This window comes from Xiphias gladius, chromosome 5 (genome assembly GCF_016859285.1).
Source record: "Xiphias gladius isolate SHS-SW01 ecotype Sanya breed wild chromosome 5, ASM1685928v1, whole genome shotgun sequence".
NCBI lineage: Eukaryota > Metazoa > Chordata > Actinopteri > Istiophoriformes > Xiphiidae > Xiphias > Xiphias gladius.
This window is the reverse complement of record NC_053404.1, coordinates 22,672,850-22,694,569: the sequence shown is the minus strand read 5'-3', so window position 1 is coordinate 22,694,569 and position 21,720 is coordinate 22,672,850. Positions and strand designations below refer to the sequence as shown.

The following is a 21,720-nucleotide window of genomic DNA, read 5'->3' as shown; positions in this document are numbered from 1 at the left end:
CGAAAACAACTCAGAGACACCTGATACTTTCAGTGAGGGGGCACAAGCCCCAAAGGTTGGAACCCCCTGGTTTAATCTTTAATAACGCACTATATCCACGAGCTCATCCCGTTTTTATGTGAAATATCAATCTGAAGATTAACTGGTAACCAAGCTGTTAAAATGTGTAGTGTGGGGAAATACAGTAAAGTATAAGTATAAGTACCTCTTGTAGGTAAAAGTTTACTCAAAACTGTGAGTAAAAACTGTGCTTGAGTGGAGTAGTTGAGTAAACGTACTCCACTGGAGTCGTCTCACTCCGGAGCGGAAATGTTGGCCAGCGGAACGAACCGACCCACGTGATTTTCCAGTTTATTCTTTCATTTTGTTCTTCTGCTTCATCTTTGTGAGTCCATGAGGCGCTGAGCAGCTTTAAAGGGGAACTCACTGCAGCCACGGTGTGTATAGTGTGACCCTTCAAAATAAAAGCACCCCTTATATCCAGCCACGTGAACTCGGACCGCGACCTCAGTGTCGGGGTTACCGAGCGTTATATCGGTCCCCGTCTCTCTCATATGACCGCGCCTGTGTTCAACATTAGGCTGGACAGAGAAGCCTTTTCGTTTCCTGCGCACACGCGCACACGCGCACACTCCAGATGTCGGGGAATAAGGGACGCTTAAAGAGCTGGCGAGTTACGTACATCCGAATTTCTCTCACACACACACACCGAGTTCAACACAGAGGCAGCCAACTGGGCGGCCGAGCATGACAAGAACAGGCAGAGAGAGAGAGGGAGAGAGGTCACTCCTCGCCCATAAAGACTCTGCAGCAGCAGCGTCCGTCCAGAGCTTCCTGTTCTCGTCTGTGAAACACGACACAAACAGAAACACACGTCTGAAGAACAAAAGTCCTCTGCAGTAAACGTCTCCCTTTCTTACACTGCTGTGCACGGCCAAAAGTATGTGGACAGCCTGCCCCTGGTTTGGCCTAGTTCAGATGAAGATTTTAAGAAATGATCGTCTTTTCACCAAACTCCACTCATTTTTCTTTTAATTTTAGGGGGATTTGTCAACTGGTTTCTACCCTGTTAGAAAGAAAATGGATGAAGGTATGACGTCAAGCATGCTATATGGCCAAAAGTATATGGACACCTCTGTTCACATAATTTACATCAGGCCATGATACAAGTGTGTGTGTGTGTGTGAGTGTGTGTGTGTCGGCTCTCTGCTTATGAAGTGCGATGAACGCTGCCTCTTCCCATTATCACCAACAGGGAGATGAGACACTGAGCAGGAAGTCACACCCTGTCACCTCCAACACACACACACACACACACACACACACACACACACACACACACACACACACACACACACGCTGACCTTAAACCAGACTTCTTCTATTTTTTTTTTTACTATTACATTTTTGGGCAGATTGAGCCTCTATTACCGAAAGCACAGAGGTAAGAGGAAAATCGTGAGAAAGATTTAACAGGTCCCTCGTTGGGCTGAAACCAGTGGCATCATAGTTTTATGTAGTTTTTTAAGAATGTTGAGTATCTACTTTATGTGCGTTTTGGACAATGAGTGCTCCGAACTCAACACTTCCATTTCCTTCCAAAAACAACCCATATATCAGGTTTGATCAGGTTCAGATACTAAAAACATCTGGCCACGGTGGGAGAAAGACGTGGATTACAGTGGAAAAGACACTGATGCTGATTGCTGCTTTGAAACGGGACATGAACCAGGGTCTCGTGTCAAAGTCGCACACTCTGTTGGCTGAACCAGCCTGACCTCCTGCTAAAAGCTTTTTGTGTTTAGTGTGTGTTCCTGTGTAACAAAATCACACTACGCCCTGCTTTTCTTCTGACAGACAGCAGTCATAATACGCTTGACCACTAGACATTAATGTCAGTTCAATGTAAACACTCCTCTATAGTAGGCATTTGAAGAATGTTTTCCTCCGACAAGTCTGGTTCTTGTTTGTGCTTTGGAGGCTTTTGTGGCTTTTTTTGTTTGCGTGTTTTAGATTTTTTTTTCTCTTCTTTTGATATAATTATAGTTGTGTTTAGGGGGTGTCCGTCATTTTGGTTGTTCATGAACTCTACTCTTTTTGGAGACAGTCAAGGGGCCAATATACTCCATCCAAACCGCTTGTCATATGGTCAGATGGCTTCAGAAACCTCCTCCCCCCAAGCATTTTCCACGTCAGATCAAGGGGGGTCTGTGTCCGACCATATCAGCAACTTTCCGAAACCAACGATCCTACGTCCACACCCACTTGGTGGTTTTTTGTCAAAAGATCTGTTATAAAGTGCAGTGAGCTTGTCGTAATATTACTACAGTAATATTTTACTGGCTAAAACTGATGTAAAGAGACTGATGGGACACAGAACTGAACTTCGCCGGAGAACGGACAGAACAGAGCAGAAACGCTCAGCGCGAGCTCCACGTCGTGACCGATCGACCGACCCCGACAGTGTGAGCGGAGACCAGCTTAAGGCAGAGAGGACGACCATAGTGTGGTTTGGGAAAAGGGAATAAGTGGACCGTGATTGAAGATTTTTTGAGTGAAAACCACACTTTCCTTCTCACTTACCTCCTTCCCCCACATCCTCACGCTGTGGCTCCATGTTCTCCTGCCATGTTCCTCAGCACCTGACCATCTCCAGCGCTGAAGAAAACAAACGACCAGAGACAGGGTCAAACCCAGGATTTTAGAAATATCGAGTTAACTGTTAAATGATGCTTTCTGCAAATTTTATTTCCCTACATGAAGGTCTGAATGTGACCTCCCCACACTGCCAGGAATGCAATTTTGGTGGGGAAACACTGAGTCCTTTTTTTTGATGCCTTCATTCTTTCTGTTGTCCAAAGTCAGTACAATTTAAATACATCATGGCTGGAACTACTGGCGCCAGCCTGTAAAACACCCGCCGTGCGTAGGTTTTTTGAGCGTAGAACATGAACTCCCATCACAGGCCCAGAAAAGCCTCAAAATTTCCTGAAAAAAAAAAACAAAACAAAAAAAACAAAGAGAAGAAATGTCTTCACAGGTAGGGAAGATCAGACTGAAGGAGGATGTTGCAGATTTACCTTCCAGTGAGAAGTAAGATCTCCTTCCCTCAGTTGAGTTTTTACTTTTAATATTCCTCCGGTTACAAATTTGATGAAAGCCTGACTGAGGGAAATGTTCAGGTTTCCTCCGGTAGCTGTAATATGTAGCCTTACAGTCCTGGGTCACTGCTATTTGGCCTTGGGTTGAGATTTTGAACAGTGTTTGCACACTGGGGGCCGACAGCAGAGGAATATCCTTTAAAAACTATCGTTATTTTGGTAAATATAAAGCTGCAGTTCCCCTCGGAGCTATTGTTTGGTTTAATGTTATGACGTTGTGTAAGAGGTATCACTCCTCTCAGAAAAAATGACATCCGATCCTGTAGCAGAGTTGATGGTTTTTGGACGGTGAGGCTACAGTAAGTCCCCGGTTTGTGATGAATGACACTTGAGCCTCCCACTCACCTCCCTTCCTCCCCCAAAACTCAAATAAACATGTCAGTCTGCATCTCCCTCGACGACTCTGTCACCATCCAGATGCATCACATTTCCTCGAATTCAGTAAACATCACATTCATTCGATTTATCTGCTTTCTATCAGAGGATTTCTACCCAGTTAATCAAAATGTCAACCTGCCTCTCCTACGACATCAATGGCAGGCTCAGCGTTTCCTCCCGCTTACCCCGAAAGGAGCAAGACATCACCACCTACAGCAGGATGAATCAACCTGCTGGGAGTTCAGTTTGTTCTTTTATTTCTGATGTGTCTCCATGTTTTCAGAGATGACCGCGGATTATTAATGTCAGAAACGAGGTGCAGCCAATATCTTCCTTCTCGCGTCCCGGAACAATATCTGCAGATGGGGTTGCTCAGTCAACATCCAAATAGTTTACACCTATGAAGAAAGTGAGAGAAAATTGTTTAAAGCTGCGCTGATCAATACTTCGATATAAACAATGCGTGATGTGAAACTGTCCATTTCTGCAGCAACACTGAGCTTTTCGGCCTCCTTCAGCTCCTTGTCTTGGTTTTGTGACACATGTTCTAGCGAAGTTTCCGTCCAAATTTAGCAAAGTTTTGAATCAAATTCCTATAAGGTGTTTAAAGAGAAACCTGAGTGAAGTCTTGTCTCCCTCCACTGCTGCTGTGTGAATACGAGCTGATCAACAGCTGGTGGAGCCGATTCTCCAGTCGCTGCCGTTAAACCACCACAGAAGAAGAGGACACACCACTATTGCATGAACTCTTTTTTCACCAACACCACCATCCAACCATTTTCAACAAGTTGAAAAGTTGTTTAAAATTAGATGGATGGAAATGCAATAATGTCTGGTTCAGCCTTAGCTTCCATCAAACCAGCTGTAAAAAGCCACCGTCCACTAACCTGCTCAGCAGCAAACAGCAGACAGACCCAGTCAGAGACCAACTGGTGAACATAGTGGAGCATTTAGCAGCTATAGAGCCAGATATTTCCCTCAAGAGCTGGTGGAGACCAAAACCAGAGCTAAAAGAGAGGGAGTACCGGACCTAGTAACATCAGGTGACACAGACACCAGACCCAGATGAAGTGTCATGTTGCTCTGTAGCTGCCGGTCCAAGTGGACAAAAATAAAAAATAATTCATGTAAGTTTAAACAAATGGAAAATATAAAGGACCAAGTATGGAACCCCGAGGTACCCCACAAGTAATTATTAATTATCGACTGGACGTGGACAGATGCAGCAGATGTGTAACTCCATTTGGTTTTTCTTCCTCCCAGGCAGATGTTGGTTTCAGTTCATTTCTTGAAACTTGCTGCAGATAGATAACCCACTACTGTCCATATTTAGACACCTTTATCTCTTGCCAAGGTCAAATGTCTCAGTGAGCCATGCTCTCAATGTTGGTGTGTTCAAGGGCACTACGGCGAATGATTAAGATGAAAAATACTACACTTACAAAAAAAAAAATCAAACCCAGGAAACAAAATGTGAATTTGCTCATTTCTCACAGTGAGAGATGATGAAGTGTCCTTGAATACTCCAGATGGTCACCGATCAACACGATCACTGTGTGGTAATGTGAATTCTTTCCAAAAGTCGACTTTTCTGGAATCATCACGGCGGCGGGAACATGTCACTCAGCTAAAACTATCTGATATTGTTAGTGATATGATTTAAACATTACATAAATCTCTATTAAACATTCGTATTGTTTTATTCAAAAGCAGCTGCCCATAAAAACAGTTTATTTCCAGAGTGCAATAAACAATCATTACATTTTTTTTTTTTTTTTTACAAGCAGTTATAGAGTGCTTTAAAAAAGTTTGAGTCAGGTGTATTAAGTAAGTAATGAACATAAGTCACAAATACTGTTAAATAACATTATTCCTCAATATTTGCTCCTTGTTTGTCTCATTTCAGCGTCCAGTCAAACACAATCACCCTGTTTATCCACCTGTACGTTAGAAAGGGATAACAATGTTCCCTTTGTTTTATGTTTTTACTGATTGTTATTTTTTAGCCAAAAAAAAAAAAAAAGAAAACTCAACAGAAGTTTAAGAAGAAATGATTTGTTTAAAGCGTTTTTCAGCAGGATTTAAAGTTTCCAGACATCATACAGTTGTGGTATTTGGTGCTTGAAGAGTTCTTCACAGTTTATAGTATACTTCAGACTTGATAACAATAGTATAAAAATGTCGTGGCAGAAACTTTGCATCACTCTTTTTTCAGGATTGTTTTTAATATTAGAAATAATGCTGAAAAATTCCCTCACTGTTTTTTGTGCGTGTGTGTGTGAGCTGTGTTTGGTCTTCGTCGGTGGGCAGCATCTCTAAAGCAGAATTTAAAATGTTGTGTGATTCTCAGTATTTTGAAGACGTTTGAACAAAAGCTCAGACGACCCCTCAGCTGTGTAGCTGTCATCTCTGGTGATCCTTGATAATCTGTCTGAATGAATGATTCTGTGATCAATATGTTGGATGAATTTCACGGATTCCCATTAGATTTGTTTTCTCTCTGAGCCAATCAGGACACGTCGTTCTGGGCCACCGCCCTCGACTCCAGCAGGGTTTTAATAAGGTCGTCGCTGTAGCACAAGGTGTCCCGCAGCACCTGCACCGTGTGCTGACCAATCAGAGGAGGGGGCGTCGGTCCACCGGGGGTGAAGCTGCTGAATCGAACCGCCGGACCTGAAGGCGACAAACCAAACAGAGTGTAAATCAGAGACTGTGTTCACCGTAACTGAGCGGTCAAAATGTCCGTAACAGTAACATCACATTCACCACGCTGCTCAGAAACGCTTTCTCTGTTTAACGACAAAACTCTCACTAAATGCTTCCAGATGTTCATACAGACATGATGCCGTTTTTTTTTCAGTGGCTGCTAAGCTACCGTGAAGGAAAAACGGGACTTCCTGCAGACGTTTCACGATAAAAGCCCTTCTGAAAGCGGCGGGACTATGCCCTGGGAGCCTCTGGGGGGGATGTTGAAGTGAAAAATCTCTCGTGGAAACGCTGAGACTCGCTGACGGAAACTTGGCGTAGTTGAAGCGATTGTGTTTAATTAGCGAGCTAATGTTAAACAGAGAACGTGCTTTGAGCGGAGTAGTCACGATAGCATCAGCCTGCTGTTGTACCGATGAATCGCCGCCCTGGAGATGGACACTGCCCTGAACGCGCTACTCAACGTAGCTGTAACAAACTGAACGGGAACTGAACTGAACTTTTTGGTGAAACATAAAGTAAATACCTCACATAAAGACCTGGTTCTCTAAAGCACTTCAGGTAAACGAGGGACCCTATGTGAGAGTTTACGGTAAAAGCTGTGATGTTGCACCTCTTGACATTTACGAGTTCAACCTGTCACCACGTTTTGTTGATGAGTGTCCGTGAGGTCGTAAAATAACAACAACTGAGTCCGGCTCCGACTTCAACGTTCACCTTGGCTTTACTGTCGTTAAATTTGACTCAGCGATTCCTGTTCTCCAGAGGTTTAACCCTTTAAAAGTCCAGCGCCCCCCGCAGGACAAAGTCTCAGAACAGATGAGTCGCCAGAATGTTCTTAATGCACTCAGCAGCCTCTAGGGGGGGCTACAATAGGCTTTGGACTGCCAGGGCCCAGTGTTTCAGCTCTCTCCTGCCACTAAAAACCACAAGCGTCCACAAAACAACCACGTTCTCTCCTCCTTCGTCCTCCTCTTCCTGGTCTTTATCAAAGCCAGCCACGTGTGTGTGTGTGTTTAATTGTACTTCTATCTTTGTGAGGACCGGTCTGAGTTTTACACCTTTGGAGTGAGGACATTGTGTCAGGTCCTCACACCTTCATCGGGCTGTTTGAGGGTTGGGGTTTGGTTTCAGGGTTCAGGTTAGAATCAGGGGTTTAGATCAGGGTCGGGGTCAGGGGCTGGGGAATGCGTTGTGTCAGTGAGTGTCCTCACAAAGACAGAAGTACAAGAAACCAGAAAAACCGTACTTTGCAAATACCGCGGCAGATCGGTCCCCACAACGGACTCAAACACCACCAAGCCGTTTTACCACCTACGCAAGAATCGCGTCAAACGAGTAAAGTCGAGCGCTCAGTTAAGTCACATGCTTAACTGGAAACTAGCACGAAGGTTCTACATAATGTGTGTGTGTGTGTGTGTGTGTGTGTGTGTGTGTGTGTGTGTGTCATTTCATGGTAACTATTTAGTCATTGAATTGACGGACTCTGTGCTACATCATGATCATCATCTGGATATGAAATGACCTAAATCAGGATATGAGATTTTAGTCTTATCACGTAGTCCCAGTAGAGGTGAAGCTACTTTTCAATTACTACATCTACTTTATATGCGTAGTTTCATTTAATAACCATACGTTTTATTTTACGAGTTGATCGTAGGTGAAAATAAAAAATAAAAAAGACTGATTTCACTGATTGCCATTCTCCTTTCTTTCTCTCTTTCTTTTCATCTGTCCATCCCCTACTTTCTAACCTCTGGTGGGTGAGCCAGCTTCAGAAACACTGACTCTTTCACCTCTGAGTGTGTGAGTGTGTGATAATTAAACATGGATGTAACGTGGAGCCAAAGGGACTCATTAAAGACACACAGAGGACGATGATGACGATGGTGGTGATGATGATGAAAGGACGGGTTGATGAAGAAGACGCTGATGGTGCCTCTGACCTTTGTCTGTCTCTGTCCCTTTCTCCTTATCTCTTTATTCTTCAAACCCCGTCGCACTCTAATACGCTTATTCTCCTCCTTCCTCATTCACATTTTTCTTTTTTCCTCCTCTCCCTCTCTCTCTTTCTATCTTTTCATTCCCCAGAGAGAGAACAAGGGGGAAAAGACAGAGAGAGAGAGAGAGGATACAGATGTCGATAAACCAACATCAGGGAGAGCGGAGGATGAAATAAAGATGTAAAAACAATGAACGTAACTTTATACTTCACATTTATGTTAACGTCGAAATGTCAAGATAACTTTGGTCACAATAATTTAGTGACCACTCAGATTGTTCTTTATTATTTGTTTGTTTGTTTTACATTTGGTAGAAAATTGTTTTTCGACTATCAACAGTATTATATAGTTTACATATTTACTTTATTTATATTATAGATATTTTACTTAAAGTACTTTTTATTTACATTTTCTTTTATTGTATTCATTTTGTGTCACTTCTAAATTACTTCCTGCATGTTTTATACGGATGTAAAAAAAGTAAAGAGAAACTATGTCGAACATCCACTTTCTTTAATGTTTGACACTTTTAATTTATGTCCTTTTGAAAAGATTTCATCCTCTGTATTTTATCTGACTTATTTAGCCTTATCTCTAATATTTTAATGTCGGACACTAAACGCCCGTCAGCATCTTGATGAGGTTGGTGGACTGTGGAAACACCAGGGACAACGATGGAAATAACTCCAGGACTTCATCTTTCAATCCAGGACAAAGTCCAATATGTAGGACGACTTTGCAGACGTATTAGAGTGTCGTCAATAAACCTAAACCTAAAAAAAAGAAAAAAAGCAGATGAACAAGAGCAAGAGGAAAAGTGTTTCCAACAGGTTTACCTCAGCAAAGAGAAGAAAACGCCCATCAGGGCTGTATGAATCGCTCTAAAGTCAGGTCCTCCCCCTGGGACCAATTTGCCCTGGGAGACCCTACCAGGGGCTGTTGCCCCCGAAAACACAGCTCCCCGGACCACCGGGACTCGCAAACCCCTCCACCACGTTAAGGTGGCAATTCTCGGAGGAGGGAGCTCCGAGTAGAGACACTGCTCCTTCGCGTTAAAAGGAGCCAGTTGAGGCGGTTTGGACATCTGATCAGGGCGCCTCCTGGCCGCCTTCTATCGGAGGTTTTCCAGGCAAGTCCTACCGGACCCCGTGTCAGATCCAGAACACGGCGGAGAGACTATTGCTGCGTTCCATTAGTCGGAAGTCGGAGCTGGTCACACCCGAGTCGACCACCTTCCAGTACAACAAGTCGGGAAAACCAATAGCAATGCCAGTTCTAGCCAGGTTAGCCATCGTTAGCAATACCAGTGGATAACGTACCCATACAAACACCGTGGCATCATGTCCACGGAGAGACGTTGGACAGTGCTGTTTGTACGAGTGACTCAATGAGTATATTACTACAGCTTTCACTTCTGTTGATGCACGGAGCAGCTATCTTGGCTTTTGAGTTTGGGCCTTCCCCCCGGAATTTTCTTCCCCTGGAAATCCTACGTCAGGGGGAATTCCAGGTGAAATTTCCAACTGCGAACTTGGAAATTCCAGCTTCCCGCTACGAATGGAACGCACCGTTCTTATCTCATCTGGCCTGGGAACGCCTCGGGGTTCCCCCCAAGGTGGAACTGGAGAACGCGTTTGGGGAGAGGGGCTTCTGGACTACCTCGCGTTACCTGCTGCCAGCACGACCTCAGTCCGGATAAGCGACAGAAAATGGATGGATGGATGCAGAAGAGGAGCAAGAAGAACAAGAAGAGGAAAAATTCCTCACTGTAAAAGTCAGTTTCCTTCAGCCTCACATTTTATTTTTACAGAAACACAAACGGTTTTAAAATATTCAGGGTTTTTTTTTCGTGTTTCTTTCCTCAGTTCGGAAATTGCACAAATTCAATATGTGACAGAAAACTGGATGGATGTACTTTCTGTCTCTACTGCAGAGTTAGTTTCTTTAGCTTTGAATACACATCACCCGTGTGTGTGTGTGTGTGTGTCACCTGTCATGTCAGACTGAATCACTGAGTTCACAGTGTTCCATATAATTGGGAACAGCGGCTGTCTTTGTGCCAGTCAGGTGTTTTTAATAAATAGACCAAACCACTTATTCAAGTCACTTATTGGTTCATTTTTGGGTTTCCTCTGTCGTTTACTCTCTTTTTTGTGATTATTCCTTATTTCGTCCAAGACCGTATCCGCATGCACATGTGCAGATTTTCACTGGTTTGTTTTTTTCTGTCTTCTCCGTCTGTTAGAGAACGAGCAGGTTGTGCACGGTGGATTCTTAGAGCAAAGCGACTGAACCGGGAAGGAAATGTGCCGTGAATAAAACAACGAGCTAATAAAGGTTAAATAAAACTCGGTACAGAGCTGCAAAGGGGCAGAACGAGTCGGATTTTAATTCTTTGTTTTTGGATGAAATGTTAACGTATTTTTAAGGCGGCCTTAATGTTGTGGTTGGAATAGTAATGATAATATAAGAGCTGTTCTCTGGTAAAATTCACAGAAAAAATTTCAACCACCTTAAATGACTGAGGTTAACAGTGTGTGATTGAACAGTTTCACTGTGTGTCACGTTGATGAATTAGATTTTTTGAACTATAACAGCTCAATCTCTTATTTTGAAATTCATTTTGTAACAGTCCTATTATAGTCATTCTGTGTTATAGCCCCCCCCCCCCAAACGGTCCCCCGCCGGCCACCTTTGACTTTGGCGTTTACTTTGAAAGTGAAGACGATGTGGAATGTAATGAAGCAAACTGCACGTGTCTGACAGCTTGAGTTGCCGTTTTCCTTATAGACTGAGCTTTTAGAAACAGCCTCGCTCTGGAACACGTGCACCGATACGTTGCCGTGGATATTCTCAGGTACGTGTGCGGTAAACCCCCCCCCCCCCACCCCCACCCCGCCATCGCCCAGAGGTGGGAACACGCCGTGTACCTGGGCCCACGCACCGCTGCACCTCTGGCACCGCACTGTTCTTCACTGAGCAGCATTGTCAGAACTGCCCTCAGTGAAACGGCAGCTACTGTGCTGTCATGTGAAGCGCAGACTCTTACTGGCTAACGAAGGAAAAAAGGAGGGAAGAGAGACAGGAAGTGAGGGAGGAATGCGAGGAGGGAACAAAGTTTATTTTGGGAAACTCACAACAATCAGCTGTTTTTGTTTTTTTTTAAAGAAGCACTAATGAGCTGAACTCTCACAGTGATTGTGTGTGTGTGTGTGTGTGGGTGTGAGTCTGAGCCCACACGTGCATGATCACAAAAGCGTGTGAGTGTGTTGGCCTGCATGGTTTTATGCATGACAGTGTCTTTTTGTGTGTGTGTGTGTGAACTGTTCTTCTATTTTCAAACCATTAGCAACCTGTTTTCCCCTTCAGTGATGCTCAACAAGCGTGTGTGTGTGTGTGTGTGTGTGTGTGTGTGTGTGTGTGTGTGTGTGTGTGTGTGTGTGTAGGGGGCGTCAGGGCAAATTATTAAGAGAAAAATACGTAATATAATATTTTTTCTGTTTGTCAATCTTTGTGTCTGTGAAGAAGCCAAGGAAAGAGAGAAGGAAGGAGGGAAGGAAAAAAGGAATGATGTATGAGGATTGAAAGAAGGACGGAAGGAAGGAAGGAGGGAAGAAAGGAAATGTGTAAGGAATGAAGGAGGGAAGGAAGAAGAAAGAAGCAAAGGAAGCCTTGTTCTCATATTTGCTCTCCTGATGTCGTGGTTTGCACAGGTGACGACCTTTGTGTTGCCATTGAATTATTCTTTTCTTTCTTTCTTCACCCCCCCCCCCTCTGAAAACCAACCTACGACCCCCCCCCGGTGCGGCAGACGCAGGACGTTTCACCGACGATGTAAAGAAAATGAAAATCATGAACGAGAGGCGTCAGACGAGCCGGGCTGCTCTACAGGTGCTGGTTGAAGCCTCTGATCTGCCCGTGGCTCTTTTTCACTCCATCCATCACAGTCCTTTTGTCTAATTATATAATGTCAGCTGTCGCCTCCATTAATGGACACACACTTCAAATACACACACACACACACACACACGTACACAAACAGAGAAATGCCACGGAGGGGTCGGCCAATGGATGTTCTGAGCAGCACGTTTTCACGCTCAGTTAACCTGCAAGGCACACACACACACACACACACACACACACACACACACACACACACACACACACACAAACACACACTTGTATTTGGTGTTGTTTACTAAACAGAGCTGGGAGAGAACAGGAACGTGGATAGAAAAGAAAAGGATATTGTTAAGGCAGTGAATGGACTGACATACACACACACACACGCACACACACACACACACACACACACACACACACACACACACACACGCACACACACACACACACACACAGAGATTCCTCTCACATTGTGGTTTGGCGTAAATCACGGGAGAGGATATTAAAGGACAAGTGGAGCATCATGGGACATCATGTTATATGAGTGTGTGTTTGTGAGTGTAGGTGTGACACCACACACAGATGTTGTGTATTGTGACTCCATCGGACGGAGACATGTCAGCCCGTCCAGCCAGTCGCGGTCAGTCCGTCTCCGAGTGAAAACACGACCGCTGGTGAACTGCTCCTTTAATGACCCTGGATCTCCAGATCCCTTTCACACCTGCAGGTGAAACAGTTGGACTTCAGGCGGAAATCCGTTCATTTCAAAGGGAATCTGAGCCGTCAGCGGATTCACTCGCAGGCAGGAGCCTGATCCGCTTCGGCTTCGATGACTCCGACTCTGACGCGTGGATTCTTTCCGTCGACCGATAGAAAACCGTCTCTGAGCCGACGCTTGAGCGAAAACGGGGGAAGCTGTCCAAGCTCGTCAGCTGCGTGTCGCCGAACTTCGAGCACCAACTGTTTCAGGACCACGTGCAGGTACATGTCGCTGTTCCTCTCCCTGGTGGGACCGGGTCTCAAGTCCAACCTGGACTTTAAGGAGACGTAGCCGTCCTCGTCCCCCCTCTCTCTCTGTTGGACCCGTTGGCTGCAGTGGTGTTCGGGAATGTTGAAACCTGTTGTTTTTGTTTTTTCTTGGACTTTGCAGTTCACCCCTGTCCTCAGTCTGCTCCTCTGATAATCAGACACAGATGTGGAGCTGAGACTTAAAGGGAGAAGAAGCCATTTTGCAGTATTCTGATTTCTTGCACGTCGCGGATGCTGTATATACTCTCATACATCCTATTATATCATCCACTTGAGATTTAAGACTCTTGTATTTTTCTCTGTTGGCCGGATCACAAATGGGATTACGGTCCGTCTTTGTTTTCCCCGGGCTCCGCGTAAACACGTAAATCTGGGTCGACCGGTCCTCCGGTCCGGGAGGAGTCGCTAACACACCTGGAGCTTTTTGCTAGCTGACAAAAACTCCACGAGAAGAAGAACTTCTGCACACGAACACACGAAAGAACCGCATCGGGGAACTAAGAGGACCGTGGACAACCGTCAGGCCACCGACCCCGAACTCTTCAGGTCTCCGCAGATCCCCTCGGGGACTATATTTCTCCTTGAAAAATGCAATTTCACGCAGGTTCGGGGAAGGTGAGCCTCGCTCAGCTTATGCTGCAAAGCAACGGGATGTCCGACGGCGAGACGCCGCGGGGGCCAATCGCGAACGTGCAGCTTCGCGCTCCCGGTGGACGAATCTGTGACAGGAACATTTCTACTGTTTACTTCAGGATCGTCACATCCAAAGATGAAAGAGTTGCCGCCGTGAAAACTTTCCTGTCTCTGGGTATCGAAAACTCCTGTCCAGGGTTTTGGTTGCGATAAACCTTCGAAGCCGTCGATCCGTCCCTCAAACCAGAACAGCTGACCGCCGACTGCGAGAGGTCAAAGTGGTTTGACGAGATTTGAACTAGGGCAGAAGAAGAGAGAAGGGGATCCGGTTTTCATGTGGACGTTCGTCCCGCTTTGACTCAGCAGTTTATTTCATGAGAAAGTCTGTGTGAATGATTTGACGTTTTTTTTTTTTTTTTTTTAATCAAGAGACGCCACGCGGAGAAACCGCTCCGACGCTGGATCGCCTGGCTCCACACCAAAAGCAACACACACTACCTGTCTCTGCTCATTATGAATGTCTTCCTGCTGGGTCTCACACACACACACACACACACACACACACACACACGTTGTAAGACAGATTACGCTGTAAATACGCAACGGTGGACAAACAGCTTCCTCTTAGTGGAAACACATTGAGATCCATCAAAACAACCAAGGGGCAGAGTCCCCCTGGACACATGAATGTCTCTGTGCGTGTGTGTGTTTGTGTGTTTGGCTGCTGAACAGGATCTTGTGGTCTTAATGAAAAATATTGTTTGACTATCTGCAGGGAAATTCATAACTGGACCGTTACAGCAGGGTGTGTGTGTGTGAGTACGTCCTCTTCGGGACCTTTTCCAGTATAAACACCGACCTTGTCGGGACCAGTAGTCCTCATCTGGACCAAAGCCCGGTCCTAATGAGGACCTGGTTAAGGTTCGGCTTAGGGTCTGGGTTACAGCGTCCACAATGAATGGAAGTCAATGCAATGTCCTAATGAGGACAGCTTCGCTAACTTGTGTTATGGTGTGCATGAGTGTGTATGTGTGTCAGCAGGACATGACCGCGTCCCAATGCACAGAAAAACAACACATCTTGGAAAATGTCATATAACAAACTGGTGTCAAAAGGCAGAAAGTTAAGGGTTGGAGAGAGGACAACTGTCTGTCTGTGTGTGTGTGTGTGTGTGTGTGTGTGTGTGTGTGTGTGTGTGTGTGTGTGTGTGTGTGTGTGTGTGTGTGTGTGTGTGTGTGTGTCTGTGTGTGTCTGTGTGTGTGTGTGTGTGTGTGTGTGTGTGTGTGTGTTTGCACTGACCGGGTACAGCGATGTGTCCTGCGGTCGGATGATTCATCTCCTGAATGAGACCGTTGTTTTTCACCTGCAAACAAACAAACAAACAAACAAACATTAAACTATTTCCCTGACCGTGTCCTACTAACGAGTCCTGTCATACATCTGGTTCGACTGAGGAACAAACTACTAAAACGCATCAGTGAGACTCACTGTTGCTCTGAGTGACACGTTCCTTCATCGTGTTCTTAAAGATTTACGTCTTCGGTAGGAACCAACGAGCTCGGAGCCGAGAGCCAAACCTGCCAACTGTGTATAATCTGGACATGTAGCGGCGTCTGCTAAGTAGCAAAACGCCGCCGAAGCCTCCGTGACTCAGGATCAATGATCTGATCACGTCAGAGAATCAGAGACCAGTCACAGAAGACAGGTCCCTGCACAATGAAGTACTTTTACTGTGATACTGGGACTACAGGAAGTACTTTTACTGTGATACTGGGACTACAGGGAGTACTTTTACTGTGATACTGGAACTACAGGAAGTACTTTCACTGTGATACTGGAACTACAGGAAATACTTTAATGTGATACTGGAACTACAAAGTACTTTTTAATGATATACTAACTGAACAAAGTACTTACTCACTATACTAACTAAACTGGAACTTTACTGTTACACTGGAACTGGAGAAAGGAAGGACACTTTTACTGTGGAACTGAAACTAGTAAAAAGAGTACTTTTACCTACTGAAGTGCAGGAAGTACTTTTACTGTGATACTACAACATTTAGCTGCTAATACTTGTGTATTCTTAGTTAAGTAGGATGTCTACTGCAGGACTTTTACTTGTAATGGAGTATTTTTACTTTATGGTATTGATACTTTACCCTACGTGAATGATATGAGTGCTTCATCACCGCTGGGTAAAACTAAAACATAGGTGACTGCAATGTGACTAAAACTGTGTTCAGACTGAGCACCAAGCGACACAGCTTCACTGTAGGTCAGTTCAAAAACACAGATCCACCCCGGGAGGCACGAACCGAGGCAGAGGTGCATCCCTGCGAGGTGAACACACGGACCCGGATTTTCTGGTGGGTACTGAGATCAGCTGGTGGATTCAGGTTCATTCCGAGCACAGGTCCAGTTATGGCGACGTAACGTTTGCCTTGCCTCCGTGTGTCAGGGACACAGACGACATGAAGACCGTCAGACACGACGCACACGCTCTCTCTCTCTGTTCAGCCAGGGGTGATGACGACTTAAGTGGTTCTCCCTCTCTCTCCCCCTCTCTCTCCCCCCCCTCTCTCCCTCTCTCTCTATTCCTCCCCCTCTCTCTCTCTCCCTCTCTCTCTCTCTCTCTCTCTTCCTCCCCCTCTCTCTCTTCCTCCCCCTCTCTCTCTCCCTCTTCCTCCCCCCCTCTCTCTCTTCCTCCCCCTCTCTCTTCCTCCCCCTCTCTCTCTCTTCCTCCCCCTCCCCCTCTCTCTCTCTCCCTCCCTCTCCCTCTCTCTCTCTCCCTCTCACTGTCTCTCTCCCTCCCCCGCTCTCTCTCTCTCCCTCCCTCCCTCTCTCCCTCCCCCTCTCTCTCTCTCCCCCTCTCTCTCTCTCTCTTCCTCCCCCTCTCTCTCTCCCTCTCCCTGTCTCTCTCCCTCCCCCTCTCTCTCTCTCTCCCTCCCTCCCTCTCTCTCTCTCCCTCTCTCTCTCTCCCTCTCTCTCTCTCGCCCTCTCCCTCCCCCTCTCTCTCTCTCTCTCTCCCCCTCTCTCTCTCTTCCTCCCCTCTCTCTCTCTCTTCCTCCCCCTCTCTCTTCCTCCCCCCCTCTCTCTTCCTCCCCCTCTCTCTCTCTCTTCCTCCCCCTCTCTCTCTCTCTCCCTCCCTCCCTCTCTACCTCTCCCTCTCTCTGCACGCACGACTTCCTCTGTAAATGTGCAAGACTGACGGCGTCACCTCCTCCTCCTCTCCCCTCCATCTCTCAGTCAGTACCAGAGGGACAACAGAGGACACAGATCAAGCTCTCTGAGTCTTTTAGGTTTTTGTTACTTTCGTCTCTTACATAATCCTCTCAGTTGGGTTTTTGTAGCTCTACATGTAGACCTCATTTCCCCGCATCTTCTATGACTGGAGCTGATAATACTAAGTCAGTGTGCGACTTCGGGTCTCTTGCAGGAGGACAGTCTGCATGTCGGGTCATGGTATCGCAGCTTTGAAGACATAAAGTGGACACCTTGAAGTCCTCGACAACCGTCACTTGGTGTATTTGCTTTCTTTCAGAGCGTTAACATGCGTGTCCTCATAAACACAAACACAAACAAGCGCGCAGGCAAAGTGAGGTGAAGATGATCCACGTCCGCGCAAGCTGAAAATGTGTTTGCCTGAGCGAAATGTGGCGCTTATCCGAAACCGGAGGCTGGAGATCAGTCAAAACCCTCTGCTCCTCGTATCCAGAGGTCACGTCAGGTTCACCAGCGTCGTACTAGGATCACAGAGGTTGTGTCCGAAACACAAAACGTAATGTTCAAGCCTCAGAGGTCGCGCATGAGTCACCTGACTGAAGCCGTCACGGGGTGACATCGGACCCGCTGATGCTGGCTCACCAGCGGCTCACCGAGCAGTCAACTTCGGGAAACAGAGGAACGAAATGGAAGGAAAGACTGAAAGTGGCCCTCTTTTCAGAGTCAACCACACTGACACACTCCGTCCCGGTCGTCCTGACCCGAGTTCAGGGCTCAGTGACACGTGGAGGCAGTTCGAGACGGGAAGCTGCATTCTGCTCCGTCTGGTTCTCCAGAAAAACCTGAATCCTCCAGGACAACGGCAGGTTGGAAGAGTCAAACAGAATATGCGAGTGGAGATTTGTCTGGAGAGGGTTGCGATCAAGTCTTTCTGGGACTGATTTGATTCACTGAAAGTGAGCGTGAAGTCTGAGGAGGCACAGAGATTCAAGCCGATACAACATCTATCCAGCTGCAGACGACTGCTCACCATTGCTGAAACAACCAGTCATCTACTTATCATCTTAGCGTTCTCACACCAAAAACTACAATCGTTCTCTTTTGAGGATTTGCTGCTTGTCTCCGTTTTATGTCGCGTGCCCCGCTTTCTTATTGAGTCTTCATTCGCAGTCCTTGTGCATTCAGGGTCTGATCTACTAAGACGGCGGCTCATTACACAGTCAGGTCCTGGACTGATCCTGGGAGGGAACCTCCAACACGCACTAATTATAATCATCTTCAGTATATTTCTAATTGGTGCGATAGGAAGCAATAAACACAGTCACAGGAAATAAAAAAGGAAATGAAGTGAAATAAGAAGACAAATAGAGGACACACAAAATAAACACAAGGCACGGAGAGAGAGAGAGAGAGCGAGAGTGGAGCAGGTGGAGGTGGAGGTGGTGTCGATATGGATACCAACGCTGAGGTGAATGCAGCCAAACACACCCGGCAAATGCCTTAAGGAAAGAAAAGTTTAGCTGCCGTCTAGTTTTACAGGCTGCAGAGGTAAAACCAAAGAAACATGAATTCCACTTCATCACTCAGGAAATATCAGCTAAATAAAGTGGTGATATTTCTTGGCGTCACCCGAAGGTGAAGGGGTCACAGAATCCGGTGTAAGTCCGGCGGTCGGCTGAGGCCGGGCACTCGTCCTCCACAAGTTTCAAAGAATGACCCGAGTTCTTACCACGACATGATGGACGGAAGGTAAATATATTTAAACCAAGGACGGGTCGGGTTTGGCACTTGTGTGGTTGACCCTGGCGGACATGTTCAGTCCACCTCAACTACACTGTACACTGTGTGTGTGTGTGTGTGTGTGTGTGTGTGTGTGTGTGTGTAGAAATATGAAGGTTTGAGAGCCTGGTGGAAAACGTGGAGGATGTGGGCGAAGCTGCTGTGTGTGTATGTGTGCGTGGATGGAAAACTCAGCCTGGCACATGGGCACAAACATATGTCTTACTTTATCTTGGCTCAGACACACACACACACACACACACACTCTCTACAGCATCTGTATGTGTGTGTGTTCCTATACGTGCTGGTATGTTTGCAGTGTGTGTGTGTGTGTGTGTGTGTGTATGTTTGCAGTGTGTGTGTGTGTTTCTATACGTGCTGGTATGTTTGCAGTGTGTGTGTGTGTGTGTGTGTGTGTGTGTGTGTGTGTGTGTGTGTTTCTATACGTGCTGGTATGTTTGCAGTGTGTGTGTGTGTGTGTGTTCCTATACGTGCTGGTATGTTTGCAGTGTGTGTGTTTATTTGTGATCCTCTCATGTCTCCCGTCTGTACCTCTCTGCCTCGCTCTGACAGCCAAGTAACCGTCTCCGTCTCTTTTTCTCTCTCTTTTGTTCTTTTCTTTTTCACATCCTTCTCCCTCTTTCTCCTATCTCACGTTATCATTCTCAGATTTTGTGGCTCTGGACACCGGCCTCTTCCTTCTCTTCTTTCTCTCTTATCTGCGTCTTTTCTTGCCTTCACCTGTTTCTCTGTCTGTCATTAAATACCGACGTTGTAACTATTAATAACATCTGTGCATCAAATGAGCGTGTCCAACATTACGGATCAGAGCGAGACATCTCAACAACCAGCGGCCGGCGCGGTCGGGTATCGCTTGATATTTTTAGATACTATTTCCGATATTTATATCACATTATATGACTTTGGAGCTTTTGTACCGTTTCCACAAATTAATCTTAACTGGAGGTCACGGTTACGTCCTTCGCTTCACTTTTTTGACATAAATTTGAGATGAACAGAGGGACCGAAGCACTTTAAAGAAAAAAATAAACTGATGTAGAAAAGCAAATATATAACGCAGATAAAAACCCGACCCCTGAGGAATGAAACCGAACGATAAAACACACACATACACACAGCACCTCCGGGGGGGAACTTTAATAAGAGCCAAAGTCTGATCGATGGCTTTAATTTAAACATCAAACCAGACGCACTGTGCAGGAAGTCGACCAGTGCTAAACGAATTACACCCGGTGTGTGTAATGGCATGTACCTGTGCGCGGAATCGACGTGTGTGTGTGTGTGTGTAACATACATGCACTCGGGGTACAAACATTTGTGAAGGAAGAGCAGACTTTTCAAAGTTGTCAAAGCTCATAAAAACCAAGCGGCCTCGCTTTGCCACAAGATCTGCTACCGATTTGAAACCAGTTGCCAGTGGGAGCTGAACAGAGGAGTTTTGTTTTTGGATTGATCAGTTTCATATTTGTGACATTGACAATGACACTGACTTTCACTGGAAGTCGTGTTGTTGGAATCAGATGTTCGGCAGCCTCCTCCTGCAGTGCCACATTTCATTACTGTGGTATCCGGCCCTGTCGTCGAGAAACCGCCGGTGACACCAGCAGTGTTTCTCAGCGTCAGTCTGTTTCTCCTCAGACCAGCTGTGGTTGGGTGCGGTCTGCTGCACCTGGAATGTCCCAGCGTACCGGAGTACACCGGTGCATCGCTGCGGCAATTTGAGCAGTTCGTCCGCCGGAGGTCAGCAAGGACCAGGCCGTCAGAGAGGGTTACGTTACTGCGTTACGAGGACATTGCTGACCCTGTGCTCTAGTGCCACGGCCGCACGTGGTTCTTTATCTTATTGACTGGTTGTCAAGAGGGATCTGGTAGGACCCGCTTTCCTTCTCTGTCATCAGGAACCAAGGCTTTCAGGATACCTAGCGGCCTTTTTAGTAGCTGTAACTACATCCGCAGCGCTTGGAGCTAATTCAATCCCTTACGCGTACCAACAAATCGTATTGCCAGTTACTGTTCTGTGACATCTACTGAAAATATTCTAAAAAAATAACCAACTGATCGGGGGACCCGATGAGTCGGGATCGGCCCGATTCAGCTCAGAAGGTGACGGTGAGCGACTGATCGGTCGCGTACATCTGCCTTTCGGTAATTAACAAGGGTGGCGTGTCGCAATGTCGGGAAACGATGGGGCCAATGGCTCAATCTGTCACAGTCGGCAGGGACGTGACGGGAGAAACAGCGCCGCCGGGTCCCAGGCTGAAGGTAGTTTGATAATCGGCAGCTGGACGTGTTTTACCCGCGAGAACACGGTCTACGTTCGACTCTGCTTTTGTACCTGTGATGTTTGGAGCAGCGCCGCCTGAGTATTTGCTGTGTGCAGATATTGAACAAATAAACATTTTTAAAAACCTTGCACACAAGATCATCTGGGGTCTGATTATCGTTACGAGGTTTACACAGGACACATGAGTTGGCTCCTCCTTCTAACAGTCTCTTTTATAGTTCGTGTGTGTGCGCGTTTGATGTGTGCGTCTGTATTTGTGCATGCGTGCATACAAGTGTAACAGTATGATTGCATGCATGTGTGTGTGTGTAATCCTATCTGCTTGTTATGCAGGGTATCATTACATCCATATGGTCATCTCTCACACACACACGCACACACGCACACGCACGCACAGACAGTTCCCAGGGGTCAAACGTCAAACACTTTGTTGAACTTTGCTTAAATTTCCTTTTTTTTCTTTTTTTTTTAATATAAACATTAAAAGAGAAAGAACGAAAATGACAAATAGTTGAATGTGTGTAAAGACAAACAATTTAATGAACATATCATTAAGTTTTATTACAGTAACTGGGAGAACATGACTCGTTCGGTTCAT

At 46.0% G+C, this 21,720-nt stretch overlaps 2 protein-coding genes across 5 annotated transcripts in view; one reads left to right on the top strand and one right to left on the bottom strand.

Moving 5' to 3' along the window:
* LOC120789870 (NACHT, LRR and PYD domains-containing protein 12-like) overlaps positions 1-21,720 on the top strand; it is a 1,168,582-nt gene that overhangs the window by 368,664 nt on the left and 778,198 nt on the right. The window lies entirely within an intron of this gene.
* The window catches only part of sugct (succinyl-CoA:glutarate-CoA transferase), a 70,463-nt gene continuing 53,985 nt past the window's right edge, over positions 5,243-21,720 (bottom strand). Inside the window, exons 12-13 of one of the 2 annotated variants that reach the window (XM_040127091.1) lie at positions 15,113-15,176; positions 5,243-6,212 (exon numbers count right to left, since the gene is read on the bottom strand). In XM_040127091.1, the coding sequence (XP_039983025.1) occupies positions 6,049-6,212; positions 15,113-15,176 (228 nt within the window). In that variant the 3' untranslated portion in view covers positions 5,243-6,048. The remainder of the gene's footprint in view (positions 6,213-15,112; positions 15,177-21,720) is intronic. The other variant, XM_040127089.1, reaches the window with a different exon arrangement.